This window comes from Balaenoptera physalus (assembly GCF_965194825.1).
Source record: "Balaenoptera physalus genome assembly, chromosome: 18".
In the NCBI taxonomy this organism is placed as follows: Eukaryota; Metazoa; Chordata; class Mammalia; order Artiodactyla; family Balaenopteridae; genus Balaenoptera; species Balaenoptera physalus.
The window spans coordinates 74,119,076-74,136,926 of NC_138899.1; the positions used below are offsets into that span (position 1 = coordinate 74,119,076).

A 17,851-nucleotide genomic window follows, 5' to 3' on the forward strand; every position below is an offset into this window, starting at 1 on the left:
CCTATTCTTCAAAGAAGGCTCTTCTTGATAAAGTAGCTGTAAAACCACAATTCTTACTGCAAGTAAGTTACAAGGCCAACATACCACCTGCAGAGCGTGACGGAAAGATCACACATACTTGGTCACAAATTTACTCAATTCGATGCTGAATGTTAAAGAAAAATTTAATTGCACAAATATAGTACATACCATTTCAAATATAAATGAAAGGACAATCAGTAGTGCTATCATAATGTATAATACAAGAATATTTTTTAAAAGGACAGAAAAATTATACTCAGGACCCAGAAATCTTTCTCATTATAAGCCTGTGTAGCAACTCATTCATGCAGGGTTTTAGGATGTAAATAGGATGATTTTTTTTTTTTCTTTTTGAAGAACTCCACTGTAGCTGTGAGATGGAAAATGTATTGGTGTAACAATGTATTATGGTAATGGTATAGCTTTCTTCTATTTTGCTTTTAGTGTTAGGATTGCTAAAAGCTTATGAAATACCCAACTGACATAATGTGCTTTTAATAGAGAGGACAATGCCGCATACATTATCCTTCTCCTGTCATGTTTGGTATCACATCACCTGGCCTCTTTCTACACGGGCCACTTTGTTAAGAGGGAGGTCAAGGGAGTTCAAATTTCAGGCAGCGGGTGGCAGGGTTACCGCCTTATCAACCTGGCCAATCCTCCCGCGAGCCTCACCGTGAATGTTTCTCCTAAGGTTTCATCCTATGGGCAGGATGAAAAACATACTTGCCTTCCGATGAAAGACGTCCTGGGCTTTTTGCTCAGCAAGGTTTGCAAGAGAACGGCACTGCTAACCCCAAGCTTGCTGGGTTTGGGTTCAGACAAGCAGAGGGCTAAACCCAGATTTACGAAGCATCACAGGGCAAAACCCAGGTCAGATGGTTCCCACAAAGGCTGCCCAGGGAGCTCCCAGGACGCCATGGTATAAGCAAAATATTCAGGGTGGCCGGACCCTGCCACTCCCTCCGACTCTTTGGAGAAGTGTTAAAAGGAGAGGAACCTCCCAGGCCATGGGGCCAAAGCCCTCCCATCCTGAAGACAGCTGCATCAGTCCTGCCAAGGCATCACCCACAAAAATGGAAAGGAGGGGTCTCTGTAGGAGCACAGGGCAGAGGTACCCACCTCCCATCTCTCTTGGATCCCCTCAGCCTTCGGTTCTGGCACAGGCCTGGGGTATAGGAGGAGCCGCAAAATGTCCAATCCAATCAGATAAATGGGTTGGGTGTCTCTTCAGATTCCAGAACACATGGAAATGGTAATTCTGCCAAAAGAGGCTCCATCAGAGATGATCTGGGTGACAGATTGCAGTTAAAAACTTCATCTAGTGAACCTGAGAAAAGGAAACAGGGCTTGCATTATTACCGTCTCTGGAAAACCAAAACCAAAATCCAACAGTACCTAAAGCCCATGCAGCATCCAACGTAACCATTTCAATAATGAATAGAGAATCCTGGCTTCCTCAGAAAAACTCAGAAAAACCTGACAGAAACGTGTTGCTTTCTGTTCACCAGGAGGATGTGCATTGTCACTTGCCGCTCCATGGGCTGGAGTTACAGGTACCCTTTCTCACGTGATGACAAAAGGCCCACAGGTGGGGAAAAGATGCCTAGGACACAGGTCTGTTTTTGAGAAGGAGATGAAGCCGGGCTAAGTGATCACCAGGGCTGAGCCGGTGCAGCTGCCTGCCGAGTGGCTGGTGCGTGGTGGTTGGGTCATCTGCGGTGCATAATGACGACTCAGGTGGGCCCTGAAGAATCCTTCCCCACTGCTCTGAAGTAGAAGTGGCCCCAGGGCCAGCTCAGGGTAAACTTGCAAGGAAGCACCGCCCAACTTCACATGCCCCTCGGTCTCCCCAGGATGCCAGTGAACATCGGGGCAGCCTAAAGGACAGCGGGTGAGCGACGGTGAAACAGAAAAACCCTGCTCAGGCTGCTGTGGCCAGTGGGTGGGCTGGAGGGTGTCCCAGGAAGGACCTGGCATCTGGGATGGCCACAACCAGGCAAGGTAATCCTCCCCCAAAAGGATGAGCATATAACTTCCCCTCCCCCAACCATGGCAGCAATGGAGCAGAGCACAAAGGCATCTTTGTAAGAAGCACCCAGACAGAGAAAGCAAAGCAACAAAGAGGGAGAGAGAAGGAGGAGGAGGAGGGGGAAAGGCAGGAGGGAGGGAGGGAAGGAGGGAGAGACAGAGACAGAGAGAGACAGAAGGAAGCTACTTTCCAGGATAAGAAATAGCTAGGAGTAAGCATTTTTGCTAGAAACATTGGAAGAAAGCAACTGTCATTAAATGCAACTAACGAAGCCTCTGTATTTTTTTTTTTTTTAACTTTTTGAAAACGACAGGTTCGTAGAGACTGGTGTTTTGTTGTTGTCGTTTGCTTGTTTTTCTTTGTTTGTTTGTTTGCAATGAGCAGCAAAAGTCCTGGTTCAAGGAAGTTGCCTTCCAGCACAGACTAGCCTGGGAGAGAGAGCAGGCTAAGCAGAAGACAGGTCCAGATGAGACTTGACTGATATCACTGCCTTAGCCACATCAGACTGAAAACTCTCCCCAAGTCCTGGGGAGGAGGCCCTGGATATAAAATCTAGAACGCACCAGATGTGACCTGCGGTCTGTGAAGTGAAGCAGTCTCAAGAGATCCTCTTTTGTGGTCTTAGAAACTCTGGAGAGCCCTTCCAAATATTTATAAAGATGGATATCTTCACCATGTGTCTCCCCCCTCAGCCAACACTTTTCCTTAACATTGTGTTGCCCTGAATATGCACATCAGGAAAGCATCATTCTTCTATAGTTAAATTCTTGTTAATAATATTTCAATGAGTATTTACACGTATTTACGTTAATAATATATTTTAAAATTATTTTCTGGGTATGCTGCACTGTAAAACTGCTATGTCAGAAAACTTTAAGGAGCCTAAAAGGAAAAGTCACTATATTTCTTTTCTTTTTTTTTTTTTAATTTTTATTGAAGTGTAATTGATTTACAATGTTGTGTTGGTTTACTATATTTCTTTTTGGTGGTAAATGTTTCTCACTTCCTAGTTTCTGAAATATGTGATATTATATTTCCCCTTTACCAAGACGTCTCACCTTTTTCATTAATTGATTCTCCTCCCCCATGATATTATTCTACCCTTTAATTTAACTACGTTCCTCGGGTACTTGAGAATTTTTAACATACCTCTGGAAGTTACACTGAATTTTCGGTCAGAGAAACTGCTCCTTCGGATTAAAGGTTCACTCATTTTTTCCAGAAATAATTTAATGGTCTCCTTCTTTTCTGGACTTGTACTTGACAAATTCAGAACTTTTCCATTCACTTTTACAGTGGAATTGCTGAGCCCAAACCAATAGAAGAAATCAAATAACGCATCAGCTTTGAATTCATACGCAAAGCTCAAATCTTCTCCATTAACCAGCTTGTTTCCTGGAGGGAAAAAATTCTTAACTGCCTCTTGAAAATCAAACTGAAAGAGAAAGAAGCATTTAATTAATTTCATGGATATAACGATAATGTTGTATTACAGACTTATATCATAGAATTACATTATAGAATTAACAAATGTCCAAATGTCCAAAATATCACAACTCTTATTTCTCTTTCTTTCTGACATATTTTTTTTCCAAACAAGAAGGTATAGATTTTTTTAAATTGGGGTATAGTTGCTTTACAGTGTTGTGTTAGTTTCTGCTGCACAACGAACTGAGTCAGCTATATGTATACATTTTCTGACATATTTTTAAACAGTTGCCTTTATCTTTTATTTATTTATTTTACATTTTTATTGGAGTATAATTGCTTTACAATGGTGTGTTAGTTTCTGCTTTATAACAAAGTGAATCAGCTATACATATACATACATCCCCATATCTCCTCCGTCTTGCGTCTCCCTCCCATCCTCCCTATCCCACCCTTCTAAGGGGTCACAAAGCACCGAGCTGATCTCCCTGTGCTATGCGGCTGCTTCCCACTAGCTATCCATTTTACATTTGGTAGTGTATATATGTCCAAGCCACTCTCTCACTTCGTCCCAGCTTACCCTTCCCCCTCCCCGTGTCCTCAAGTCCGTTCTCTACATCTGCGTCTTTATTCCTGTCCTGCTCCTAGGTTCTTCAGAACCTTTTTTTTTTTTTTTTAGATCCCATATATATGTGTTAGCATACTGTATTTGTTTTCTCTTTCTGACTTTCAACTATTAACCTTATGGGGATTCCCTTGTATGTTATTTGTTGTTTTTCCCTTGCTGCTTTTAATATTTTTTCTTTGTATTTAATTTTTGATAGTTTGATTTATATGTGTCTTGGAGTGTTTCTCCTTGGATTTATCCTGTATGGGACTCTCTGCACTTCCTGGACTTGACTATTTCCTTTCCCATATTAGGGAAGTTTTCAACTATAATCTCTTCAAATATTTTCTCAGTCCCTTTCTTTTTCTCTTCTTCTTCTGGGACCCCTATAATTCGAATGTTGGTGCATTTAATGTTGTCCCAGAGGTCTCTGAGACTGTCCTCAATTCTTTTCATTCTTTTTTCTTTATTCTGCTCTGCAGTAGTTATTTCCACTATTTATCTTCCAGGTCACTTATCCGTTCTTCTGCCTCAGTTATTCTGCTACTGATTCCTTCTAGAGAATTTTAAATTTCATTTATTGTGTTGTTCATCATTGTTTGTTTGCTCTTTAGTTCTTCTAGATCCTTGTTAAACGTTTCTTGTATTTCCTCCATTCTGTTTCCAAGATTTTGGATCATCTTTACTATCATTACTCTGAATTCTTTTTCAGGTAGACTGCCTATTTCCTCTTCATTTGTTTGGTCTGGTGTGTTGCTCCTTCCTTGCTCCTTCATCTGCTGTGTGTTTCTCTGTCTTCTCATTTTGCTTAACTTACTATGTTTCGGGTCTCCTTTTCGCAGGCTGCAGGTTCATAGTTCCCGTTGGTTTTGGTGTCTGCCCTCAGTCAGTTGCCTTTATTTTTTTTAAAACAAATCTTTGCATTTGCATCAAATTCCGTGTAAAGACCTTGAACTGCTTGGTCAAATTTATATTTATTCTTACCCTATTTCTAAGAAGTTGCTAGAAACTAAGTTCATTTTATTGGTAGTGATAATGAAGCAATAGAAAAGGTCTGTGTCCGGTTTCAGTTAAGTTAGAGTTAAGCTCTAGGGACTCAGTCCTGGCCTGAAACGCCCAGACCCTCTTCTGTGTGTTGGTAGCCCTGGATTCACACAAGCCAGCCTCACCTGAAGCCAGTAGCTTTCTCCAATCACTGAGGAAATGGCCATGTCCATCCCCTGCTCTATCTGTCTTCTTATCTTGGGGTGCCTGGTGTTCACAAGAAACGCATACGTTCTTTCTAGAAATTAGAAAGTAGAAGTCAAAAAACAAGGGTGCATGTGTACTTCTTAGTATCTGACAAAGCAGTGATTCCCACCATATTTGGAGATTTTATTAATTTATAACCTCCCTCGCTGCTCCCTCACTGCAAAGCCTAACCAGGTTTCTAGAAATGTTTCCGAGAAATTTGCAGGTGTGAGGAAGCTCCAGGATACTGTCAAAGCAGGTTAGAAAATCAGCTCCCCCCAGGCTGCACTTTGTCACTCTTGCCTCAGAAATCGAAAGTTCCAGTGCATAATTATCACAGATAAGCACTGAGTCTCCTCTGTGTGCAGCCAGCATGGGAGCCAAAGTAAAAACTGGAGATGGCTGGTTCTCGTGTCACCGCCTTACTGGATAAACAGCAACTTGGCTCTCACCCACATTTCCTCACTTGCAAAGCAGAAAATCAGTCCAGGGGAGGACGCTGCCCCCTGCCTTCCCCTTCCCTCATCGTTCCCTGTCCTCCCCCAGAGACCTGGCTTTCAGTCTGCAAAGGGCTAGTCTAGAGTTCTAAGGACCAAGGCAATCTGAGATTGCTTCTCCTCCACGCCCCAGCCCAGCACAAGCCCAGCGGAAATGTCCCTCCCATTGTTTAAATAATGCCACGTCTATGTCCTGGCAGTTGTTTTTTGTTGTTTATTTGATCGGTTTGGTTTGGTTTAAATCCAATTCTGTCCAGTTCTATCTAATCTAAGCAAAGGGGTGGTCGTTTACTCCCTAGGAAATTTTAAATACTGCGAACCAACAACCTCCTAACTTTTCCAGCCCCCGGAATCAAGCTCCATGCCCTTCATTACTCAAGCACTTTTTCTAGGGAGACCCATAACATAGAATGCCACCCTTTGTTTAAAGGCCATGGACCAGCCATCATGTGATTTGGGGAACTGAACATTCTACACTGGCTTTGAGCATCAAGCCTGTGATCCACCAATAGCAAGTGTTACGTCCTTGGGGAATACATTTTGAACTAACCTTTGCACTAACCTTATCCATCTTATTTTTCCTTCCCCTGTTTTCCTTTCTCCCAAATTATTTTTTGGGGCACTTTAGATAGAAACTACCTTATCTCCTCTTTGAGAAAAGATATAAATAAGCAAGTAAAGCAAGCCAGCTATTTGATACCTTGAATTAACTTTCACATAAACTAAACCAAGACCTTTGGGCTCATTAGATACTTAAGGCCGCCACCCTCCATCCACCGTTGTGAAGGTTGGGCAGGTTGTGCACTGCACAATCCTAGAGGATGCCAATTGCTTCCACATTGTCTACTTGTACATTTATTATGACAAACTTCTGGGAAGGATTAGTAAATTGTCTTGAGTTAATGGTGGCTTCTTCTAAATTTGCACAAAAGTACAAGTTTAGGATAGCAGCAGGGCTGGACATGTTGCCCTAATCACAATTTTCATAATTTAAACTTAACCATCTTAAGCTTTGTGTCACAGAATCTCTTCATTTCATGGCTTTCCTCACAGCCAATGAGGACTGGGTTTCTCTACCTCCTTCCACAAGCGTTATATAACTGTGAATCTTTTCGAGGCCACCACAAATATTTCCTTATACCACTCCCTGTATGTTCATTAAAATGTTAAAATGGAGAGGTCTCTTATTCTTTCTTAAGAATCCTCCTGAGAGATCAATGCGGGAGGTATACTGGATACATCTGTGCATTACATTCTTAGAGAATTCTCGGCTTTCTGGTCACCAGCAAGCCAAATAACACCAGGGGCTCAGATGCTCTAATGAGCATTGCTTGTTACAGTGTGATCTGTTCCCGGCCCCTCCTGCCAAGAAGGACATTGTGACTTTGAATTATGAAGTGAGAAGGGAATCTGAATGACTCTGAATGAGACGAGCAGAGAATCAGGTCCACGAATCTGAATGAGGAAGGGCATGTTTGAGGAAGTCTATTTGGAATCTGTAGATCAATTCTTACTCTCTTGGTCTCATTTTAAGAACATTATTTAGAAGTAAGTGTAAGAAATTCTACCGCTATTACAGAACTTATGCCCATGACTTTCCCCATGTATCACTCTGAGCGGGAGGAAGAAGGGAAAATTGAGATATTTTCATATTGGAACTTGAGTTAATATAGTTGTTATCAGTCTGATTTCCTGGAAGAAACAATAAAGAGATATCTCTAAAATTGAAATTCAAAGGCCAGAGCATGAAACATAAAAGCATCCACATAAGCGTTTATTTTCTTTATCTTAGTTTTCTCATCTAGAAAATGGGGATGGGATAAGTACCGCATAGGCAGGATGGCCAGGCATCCTAGTTATGCCTGAGTCAGTTCTAGCTTATACCTTTATCCCAGCATACTTATTACAGTTCCTGCTTTCATGCTCAAAAATGTTCTCCTTTGGATGATATGCCCTACCGGGCTGTTGGCCAATTACTGACATTAGCACATGCCTCACAGAAGTGCTTGATACGTGGTAGGCAATATTATATATCATCATCTTCATCACTCTGGTCATTTTTGCAACCCCTGCAGGCTCAGAGATCACTTCCTGCTTGGACAGGAAGTATGAAGGAAGACTCAGAGACAGATGGCTCCTGCCGTAGGATCACTTAGAGGTTTGCTCTGCAGGCTTGTGCTGTGCTGATGGCCTCACACACCAGGCTTCCAGCCTTGCACAAGCTGACATCCGCCCTGCTTTCTCCACTCCCAACTTCTACCTCATCAGCAGGCTACAGTCCACAGCCCAGCAAGGCAGAACCAAACCCGAACATTTACATACCTACCTTTCGAGGAGTCCTTTTTGGTCTGTACATTAATAAAGAATAGCATTGGTTTGCTCAATATAGTTTCCCGGTAGTCTTTATAATCGCAGTAGTTGGTCAGTTCCACATATCTATGAAAAAAGAAGAGATGATTACAAGTGCGATGTACCTTCCCATCGAGGTCAGGAAGGGGACGTACTGGACAGGTGCCTACTACATCCTCAGACCCTCTGAGGGAAGTCCCCTAAAGTGTCCTTCGGGAGGCAACCATATCTTGTACCAAATAAATAAATCCCCTCCCCTGATCAGCTGACAGATCAACATGCAAACTAAAGGTGGCCCTGGTCCTGGGGGCGCCTGGCACCAGCACCTGGCTCTCAAGGGCAGCCTGTACCAGATGATGACTCGTACCATCTATCTTTGGGCTGTAAGCGTTTATCTGAAGCTACCGGAGCCCTATGTCTCTCTGGGTTGAGAATGAATTACACTCAATAAGTGGAATTTTTGGGTCTTCTCCAGTGTAGTATCCTAACTGGTGGGTCTGAAATTTTCCTTTCCTTCTCTAATCCCAGGATAAACCCAGATCGCTCCATTGATTAGACAGTCAACCAATATTCATATGAACCAATTCACATCTCCCTGATCGTGAGCTTGTGCAATTTAAAAAAAACAAAAAACAAAACTAATGTTGGATTTCTGCCCAGGGCCCTATTACATTTAGCCTCCTTGGTTTTAGTTCATTATTCCAGCCCAGGAAGATCTTTTTGCTTTTTGACTCTGTCCTCCAATAGGTCAGCTTTCTCTCCCTACTCTGCACATTTTCCAAGCAGCCTTTCCGTGTCTCTACCTGCATTGTTGATTTTTAAAAAGACAGATGCAAGTGCAAATTGGCTTCCTTCAAGAAGAGGGCTAATTTTCTAACCAAACCCAAGCTCAGAAGCGGCGTGGACACGGGCAGGCTGAGTGGCACCCAGCATGCTGGGGGATGCGGATACCTCGGTCCCTCTTCAAGACACAGCGGCTTCCCCACTGGCAGGCACTACTGCAAGGTCTGCACGGACTGAATGCGCTGCTTTTGCTAAAGGGCCGCATGTCGGCTTCTGACATCTAGTCCCCGGCAGAGACGGCTCCCCCCGTTTCTTTCTGGCTTCTTGTCCTTCCAGAGCCTGACATGAAAATCACAGCCCTGGGGAGCGCCCGAGGCGGAGAGCTCTGGCCGCAATGTCCCCTCAGCCTCCCTCCCCATGGTCCTCTTCCCACAGTCCACTTAGAGGGGCCGGAGCACGAGACGAGGAGCCAGGCCTGGGTCAAGCGCAGTGGGAGAATATCCACCCCCAAGTCAGGAAAACACAGCTTCCACTGTCTGCCTCCAGCTTGGTTTCTTAGAAATCTGTGTCATTATCTTTTTTTCCTGGATTGTCAGATCTGATTTTGAGAGCTTTTAAAACCTGACCCCCGATGGAGCATCTAAAATGCTTCCTGCCTTCTATTTCACCAGGCTTTTAATGTAGCGTCCATCTCCCAACCCTGGGCACGGGGGTGGTCAGGGGGCTGGCCCTGCGGTGGGGAGGGGGACACAGGCTGGTGCACCCAGGGAAGGAGAGCGCGTGCAGGTGTCGCCGTTCAGGGGTGTGGGCACGAGGGGAGAGGAGGGTGGGAATGGAGAAGGGGGTTAGCAGAGGAATGGACTGGGTATGATAATGCAGCCGCAGACCAGGAATTTCCTATGGTTCTCCCTCCGTGCCTCCCCTACCCCCATCCTCCTCTGGGCAGAACAGTGCGCAGTGAGGATGGGGTAAAGGGGCACCTGGCGAGAGTGGCACTGTGTCCCACATCAGCAGAGGGAGAATTTTCCTGTTCTTCTTTGTCCCAACTGACCAACTGCCGAAAGGTACTGGAGAAAGGAAGCGAAGGAGAAGGAAGGAGAAAGGGAACCGCGATTTGCTGGGTTCATTCACTCTCATTCATTCATTCATTCATTCAGCAGCATTCACTAAGCACCGGATGGTGTGCTGACACGTGCCTTGCACATCTGAGGAGCTCAGGGCCCAGGAAGTGGGGATGGCGTAGCAGGGCGGCAGTACAGGGGCCCCCTGTGCGCCCCACCCCTCCGCCATCCATCTGTTCAGCTGCCAAGGACCTGGTTTAAACACCTCAAAACTGCAGTGGAATAAGTACATGTGAGCATCCCTTTGGAATTCACTGGTATGAAATTTGGATATGTAAGTCACTAAAATACAAAGATTGAGGACCTAGTTGCTAAATCTCACAGGTCTTTAAGTACCTGACATTCAACCACCAGTTTTGTTTTAAGATGAGCCTGACGAGCCGACCTTAGGGACTAGTTATCTCATCTTCAATCATGCATATTTATGAATTACTCATGCAAATATTGCTTCTGTGTCCTGGATATTTATTCTATTCGCTGAAGTTATCATTAGGGATGAGAAGCAAACAGTTTAAGATAGTTCCTTTAAACCCTCATTTCTTCATTGCTTTTATCCTGGCCCCAAAATGCTGCTAGGCTGGAACTTTCTACGCCTGGCTTTAATCCAAAGATTGAAAGGCAGAACAATGTGATGGAAAGCATAGTGATTCGAAATAAGAAGATTTAATTCACGTTCTAATTGACTGGCTGTGTGAACTCAGTCCCAGAGCCACAACTCATTATGACCTTCAGTGAGTTACTTAACCCATCTGAACCCATTCCCTCATCTGTAAAAGGGATATAACAGTATTGCCTTCCATTTGATGATGTGATGCAGTGCCAGTAACATAGACATACGTACTTGGGCCCATAGTAGATGCTCAACAAACATTATTAGTGTCTTTAATTCTGGCCAACTCCGCTGGCCTTAGGGTGAAGTTCTGTAAGCTTCTGACACACAACCAGGGCTGTGTTCATTTGAGTTACCAGCAAAGGAGGACTATATGAATATCTGAAAAATAAGTGAGTAAGGGTTTCTCTTTCCTTGCTCCAATTTCTTTCCTCATCTTTTCAGTTTGGAAGGCTAGAGGGAGCAGCTTAACGAAGGCAACACCTGAAAGATGGGACCAAGATAGAACACTGAATTTTTGCTTCTAGCAAATCAGGAGTAGCTGAAAGATCACCCACCCTCTAAGATGCCAACCCTTCTCCAGAGTTTTCTTCAAATTTTACATCATCTTTAGCATGATGTGAAAAGCTGCTCCAAATTTCCCTGGCCCCTGATGATTGAATGCTCCAAGACAAACAGGAATTCAAACACACGGCTCCTATCTCTGTGTGTGTGTGTGTGTGTGTGTGTGTGTTTGTGTGTGTGTGTGTGTGTTCATTTTTTAAAGTATGGAGGAAGGAGCAGATAAAAAGAGAAATATATTGGAATAGTCCTTCTGTAGAAGGGCCAGAAATTGCTAACAGCTTCCACAATCCTTTGCTGTGACTAAGCAAAAGCTTACAGGGACATTCTTTCTAGTGTTAACTTGTTAGTTTTACGCAAAGCCTTCCCTACACACTTAAAAAATTCCTTCTGTTCACTCCCTCACCTCCTTCTTCTGCCCCAACTCTAGTTAAATAAGCAAAAATTTCAGATTTATCACGCTAATGTCTCTAACTCTAATCAACGATACACATGTTCGTTCATTCATTCATTCCTTCGTGCAAGAAACATTTACTGAGCACCTACTATGTGCTGGGCACTGGGGACACAAAATGAAGAAGTAAACAGTCCCACTTTCCAGAAGCATGTGGTCTACTGGGGAGACAGCTAAGAAAATGTATCATTTCAATAGGAAATGATATACATCTAAGGCCTTGTTGCTTAAAGTCTGATCATTGGACCAACAGTACTGGCATCACAGGGGAGCTTGCAAACCTGCAGAATCCTGTGTCCCTCTCTGGATGCATTTGATCGAAAATCTGTATTTTCACAAGATCCTCAGGAGACCTGCAAGCTTATTTAAAGTTTGAGAAGCACTGGTCTAAGCCACGGTCCCTGTTTTTCAGAGGCTTACAAACGAGTTAATCATTCAAACACACACATGCCAGAGGAATGCACAGTTCTCTGCGCTAGACATCCACAGGGCTATGTCCTAGTAATGTAAATAAGAAGGAGCAAAGCCAAGGGGCTTGGAGCTAGAACCACTTACTGAGCTGGGACAGGAACAGAGGAGGGATTGTTCCGTTAGGCCAAACAGACTGCCAATGGGAGGGCAGAGGCAGGAGGGAGATGGGGACCCCGGGGGGAGTCTTGGTTTAGCTAAGCCTTGCAGACTGCGAGTGGCGGCATCCAGGCCCACAGGCAGGCATTTGCAAGGACCGGAGTATAGCTGGAAGGGCAAAGCAAGTCTTCTGAGGAAGAAGGCAGCAAAGGCTAGTGCCCTTTTTTCCTAAATCACCCGATTTGGGTTTGATTCCTGTCTCTGTGACTTCAGCAAGTTTCTTAACCTTGCTGAGATGCATTTCCTCACCTGTAAAATCTGGCTGATAAGAGGTACCCCATGAAAGACTAAATAGTGTGTGTGAAGCACTTGGCGTTGGGGTTGCTTGGTAGGTACATAAGCTGACATTTGTCCCATGATTAATAGGTACCAATGACTGTTTTGAGAACTTTATACATTTTAATGCTGAACAACAACCCTATAAGGTTGTTGGCATTATTATTCCCATTTTACAGCTGAGAAGACTGAGTCACCGAGATTAAGTCACTTTCCCAAGTCACTCAGCTAGTAAGCAGCAGAACTAGGATTCGAACCAAGGCAGCCTGGCCCCGGCGCTCATGCTTGTCCACACTTACTCCGAACTGAATCCCGTAAAAATCATAGCTCGACATGTGAGAGATTATGACTTCATCAGTATCACTATGAGTCCTGTTTAGGGGCTGCTGTCCTGGGCAGGTCATCAAATCCAAGACTCAGACATGGGGACCAAAGCAGAGGACAGGTCGGGAGCTTGCTGAGGGCAACAGCAAGGGTGGCCGCTCTGCATACGGGGATGTTTCTGAGAGGTGGCCTGGGCCACAGACAGAGCCCAAGCACCTCTCCCCAGTGAAACTCTAAGTATGATCCAACCCTGACTCTCCTCCCCTGTGCCCCCTGCCCCAGGCAGCTGATCTCGAGGTAGGTGTGACTGTCACCCAGCTAACAGCTGGTCGGACCTGGGCAGAAGCAGGTCACAGCACTGCTTTTAGTGGCTTCCTTCAAACCACTGGACTTACTTTCTCTTTTAGGCTGATTATATAAGATGCGTACTGGCTGACGTCATTCCAGTTATTAATTTGAGGTTCCGGAAATCTATAAGAAAGCCGCTGCGGCCTATAGGAAGCCAGAATTATTCCAGGTTCGAGGCAGTTTGCTGACAGGGTGGGCTGTATTGTTAGATAACGCTGTGGAGAGGCCCTGGTCCCGCAGCCCACCAGCAGCTCACCCAGGGAAATTATTTAATCTCTCTGAGTTCTAATTTCCTCATCTGTAAAAAAGGGAAACAGACAATGGTGCCGACTTTGTCAGCTTTTGTGAGATAATAGCTGTGAAATACTTTGTACCCATTGCTGGTACTCAAGTAAGCATTAGTGGCCACCATTATTATTGTTGTTCTTATTTTTATTACCCAAGCAGCTTCTTTTTAAAAAAAATTTATTTTCTTTTTTCCACGCAGCCTCTTTCATGCTGGAGGACCACTGAAAACAGGGAATCAGAGCTCCTCTTTGTCAAATGTTTGCCATTACATCCCACTACAAGGCTGCATTCTAGGAAAAAAGGTAAGGGTGTGTGTGTGTGTGTGTGTGTGTGTGTGTGTGTGGTAGTTAATGGTAATTTGCACCTGGAACCCTGAGCAAGTTTTGTTTGTAACATGGGTGGGAATCCTGAGCTTGAAAGAAAAAAATAGCAATAAAGATCTTGCCATAAATCCCCGACAGGAGGACAAAGAATTTTAAAGCAGGCTCTCAGGACTGGGTGCCATCACTAGGCCTTCCCACCACCCTAGTTTTCCTGAGGCTTATTTAGCAGGTACATATTTAGGAAAATATTCCAGTATTACAAAACAAACCAGAGTAAGTAGAACCACTGAAATCTCCTCTTACTCTCTGAGGAAGTGAATCATATGAATGTCAGGGTCAGTAGCTCTTAGCCCCTTGGGGTTCTCTGGGAAAGGGCCTTGTGAAAGTCACAGCACACACTTCTGAGGCCACGAAAAGAATTCCTGCTTATGCTGTGGGCTTATCCCACACCAAAATATTTGTTGAATGATTTAAAAAAAAAACCAAAAAAACTAAGTAAAGAGAAAGGATTCTTAACCTGGATCCAAGCATCTCAGAAACTACCTACATGGTCAGCAACATTAGGTGTATCTCAACCTTTCTGGGGAGAAGGTCTACCTACGATTCTCAAAAGCTTGATGGTCCGAAATGATTAAGAATCATCACTCTGTGTTTCTTACTCTCCAGCCATCTCAGCGGCTGCTCTTGGTTGGGGACCATCCCACACCTAAGGCAGGAATATGGGCCACAAAGAAGACAAAAGAGCCACTGGAGTCCATCAACTCTAGGCCCCAAGGTGTTATAAAAAGTGGAAAGTACATGGTGGGGTACAAGATGACTCTGAAGATGATAGACTAGGAAGGCAAAGCAAAACTGGCCGTCCTCGCCAATAACTGCCTGACCTCGAGGAAGTATGCCACGTCGGCCAAAACTGGTGTCCAGGACCACATGGGCAATGGCATTGACTTGGCCAGAGCCTGAAAGAAATACTACAGAGTATGCAAGGGGCTGTCACTGAGCCACGTGATTCTGGGATCTTTACAAGTGTGCCGGAACTGACTGGTAAAAAGGAAACCATGTAAAATTCTTCTTCAGCTAAACTGGCTAGAGCTTATTGAAGGAAGGAAGGGAGGGAGAAAGAGAGAGGAAGGAAGGATGGAAGAGAGAAAGAAAGAAATGAAGTACTGCTTTTGAGCGCTATTTTGAGAGAGGAAGCTGTATGCTATCTCCAGACCAAAGACAACTGGGTAAATCTGTGTCAATTTGAGGAGCAGCCGCTTCAGACATCTGTATCCGACTATGCACCCCACTCTTGATCCATGAGAGCAAAACCTCTCACTGCTGTCCACAGCCGTCTTCCCCCTCTTTCTAGAAGGCTCTCTCCATTCAGACCAGGTTCCCTCCCAGTCGTCCTTCAGGACTGTACACCCAGGTATAAGAGGCTGCTCCGCTTGCATAGTATGTTCCCTGAGAGGAAGACAGGTTGTTCCTTCCATCTCCCCAATTATTCTCAGGGGCGCCTTGGTACTCCCAGGGTACAAAAGCCCTCACACGATTGCTTAGACAACGAGAACCTTGTATTTGCTGATTCCTGTTTGCACCCTGATCTGTGTCACCTGATCATTGTTTATTCTGGACTCTAAACTGCCAGGGGAACACTGCTGTTTAATTTTCCTTCGGGGAGGAAGTGTTCAAAGCAAGAGCTGGACAACCAGACTTCAAAACCATTTTAAGCTTTGCAGCACTGTTTGCTGAGACTGGGAGAGCTGACTCTGTCAAAGCCTAACCCATAGCTTCAATTAATTCTGGACATTTTTATTTTTCATACTCTGTTAATACAACGGTTATCTTCTTTTAAAATCTTCGCCAATCTTATTTCTAACTCAGTTCCTCCCACCATCCCCTGCTTATGGCTTGGAATTTTCAATTCACTAAGAAAGGGAGAAATTCTTGCTGGGGAATGGTTTTTCAGGCCCTCAAAGCCCTCACTATCTTTGTGTGGAAAAGCAAGGTTTTCCCCAGCAGCTTTGAAGAAGGTATTTTAAACATCTCCTTTTGTTTGCTTCCCCCTCTTGGCTCCATCCCACCCACAGGGTGACCCCGGCCCTTGTCTTTCCCCGGAGCAAAGGCTTTCTATCTTAGTAGCTGGCCAGCTTCCCCACCTCTGAACCAACCTCGAGACTGCACTGCCCGCTTCCCAGCACTCAGCTCTGCAACACAAATATAAGCACCACCACCCCCCGCCCCCCCCCATGACCTCTGGAGGCACAGGGTGACCTCTGGTAGCAAGAGGCGCAGAATGCAGCGTGAAGCTCCCTCCTCCTTTACCCCATCAAAGCCTCCTTCCCATAGACTACATCCCTGCTGGCTTCCAGTCTGCTAGGAAGTGCTTCAGGCACTCTGGCCACCACGGTTAAGCATCCTGAGACCCTCCATCAAATTCGGTTTGGCCCAAGCTCTGTCCCCGGATCCTGGAAGCCACGCTCATCCCTCCCATTTTCCCAGAACTGAACTGCCCACTCGACAGCCCACACGGCCCTGGGGTGGACTTCACCGGTCTTTGGTCCCTTCTCAGCCACCATTTATTGATTTATTTTTTGAAAACTCACTGAGGCCAAAGATGGGAAACTTTAAACTTCTGCATGCTTCTCCCTGGGTCTCCTCACTGGATAAAGCTCCGAGGGCACAGAAGAGAAAACCCTCTCCCCTTCCCTTCCCCCAGTCTAAAGCCAGGGTGTGAGTCTCTGCTTAGCAAACATCCCCAAAGGGTGTGCCCCCAGTTTGAGCTCATTTGATCCAGTTAAGGAGCCAGAAGGAAGAATCACCCGCCAGTTCGCGCTCTCCCCACCCTGCTCTCCCTCTGGCGCCTGCCCTGGTGCCTCCCGGGGCAGCTTGGACAGCTGCAGAATGTCAGTGCCAAGGGCAGAAAAAGCCAGGGCCGGGGGCGGGGCGGGGCGGGGCGGGGGGGGGAGGAGTGGGGGGAGCTTTGCACCTCCGAGTGACGTTAGCAATGAGAAAAATCTGGAAGTGTGATGAAGGAGGGGATCCAGACTGGATCTCAGGAAGTGAGGCCAGAGAGCTGGGATGGACAGCGGGGCGAAGGCCCCGGCGGGGACCGGGCGGCGGGCCCACCCACCTCCTGATGTAGCTGCTGAGGCGGTAGCGCTGTCCGTCGAGGCGCACGTGGCCGTCGCTGAAGACGTTGAAGCCCCCGCGCGTGGCCGCGGGCTCCGCGGGGCCGGGGACCACCAGCTGGTCGCCGCGCAGCTGGAAGGCGCCGGGCTGCAGGCGCAGCAGCTGGGCCAGGGGCAGCAGGGCCAGCTCGCAGTCGCACGTCCACAGGCTGCGCAGCTCCCCCGACGAGATGGAGGTCAGGCTCGGCCTGGCCGCCGGCGCGCTCTCCAACCCCGCCATGGCCCGGCCCGCGCTCCTGCCGTCGATGGTCCCCGAGAGGGGCCGGGCGCCCCGACTCGGTCGGCCCCGCGCCCGGGTCGCCGCTCAGGTGCTGCCCGGCCGCCTGCCCGCCGGCGAGGAGCGAAGCTCTGCAGGCACCGCGCGGAGAAAGCGGCCCCGGCGCCGCGCGGCCCTTTTATCCGCCCCGCGCCCCTCCCGGCCCTCGGGCACGACCCCAGACGCTCCGGGCGCGTTCCGGCATCTCAGGACTTGGCACGCTCCCGCCTGGCTGCGCCCGCTCGCAGCCAAGGGTTACTCATCCCCCTGGGGGGCGCTGCTCCACGCCTGGGGCTGGGCCCGCCCCTGCCTGGACACTGCCTGGGGGGGGACACGCTGCCGGTGGGGGACACGGCCGGAGTTGGGGGGACACGGCCGGGGGGGACACGGCCGGGGGGCACACGCTGCCGGTGGGGGACACGGCCGGAGTTGGGGGGACACGGCCGGGGGGGGACACGGCCGGGGGGGGGACACGGCCGGGGGGGATACTGCCGGAGTTGGGGGGACACTGACGGGGGGGACACTGCCTGGGGGGGACACGCT

At 46.8% G+C, this 17,851-nt stretch overlaps 1 protein-coding gene across 1 annotated transcript; it reads right to left on the reverse strand.

Annotated features, from left to right (window-relative positions):
* Positions 1–146: 146 nt before the first annotated feature.
* MEDAG (mesenteric estrogen dependent adipogenesis) lies at positions 147–17,509 on the reverse strand. Its single transcript, XM_082435732.1, has 5 exons — positions 16,995–17,509; positions 8,142–8,251; positions 5,258–5,370; positions 3,203–3,488; positions 147–1,351 (listed from the first exon to the last, which is right to left on the reverse strand). The coding sequence occupies exons 1-5, from the start codon at positions 17,270–17,272 to the stop codon at positions 1,227–1,229; spliced, it is 912 nt and encodes a 303-aa protein (XP_082291858.1). The 5' UTR covers positions 17,273–17,509; the 3' UTR covers positions 147–1,226.
* Positions 17,510–17,851: the final 342 nt, after the last annotated feature.

What these genes read in the sequence shown, in the direction of transcription:
- MEDAG (XM_082435732.1), bottom strand. Translation starts at nt 17,272, where the DNA reads ATGGCGGGGTTGGAGAGCGCGCCGGCGGCCAGGCCGAGCCTGACCTCC. An exon ending in CAAAAAGGACTCCTCGAAAG is followed by an intron (nt 5,371 to 8,141) that starts GTAGGTATGTAA and finishes TCTAATTTCTAG; the next exon opens with AAAGAACGTATGCGTTTCTT. An exon ending in ATTCAGTGTAACTTCCAGAG is followed by an intron (nt 1,352 to 3,202) that starts GTATGTTAAAAA and finishes TCCTTTTCTCAG; the next exon opens with GTTCACTAGATGAAGTTTTT.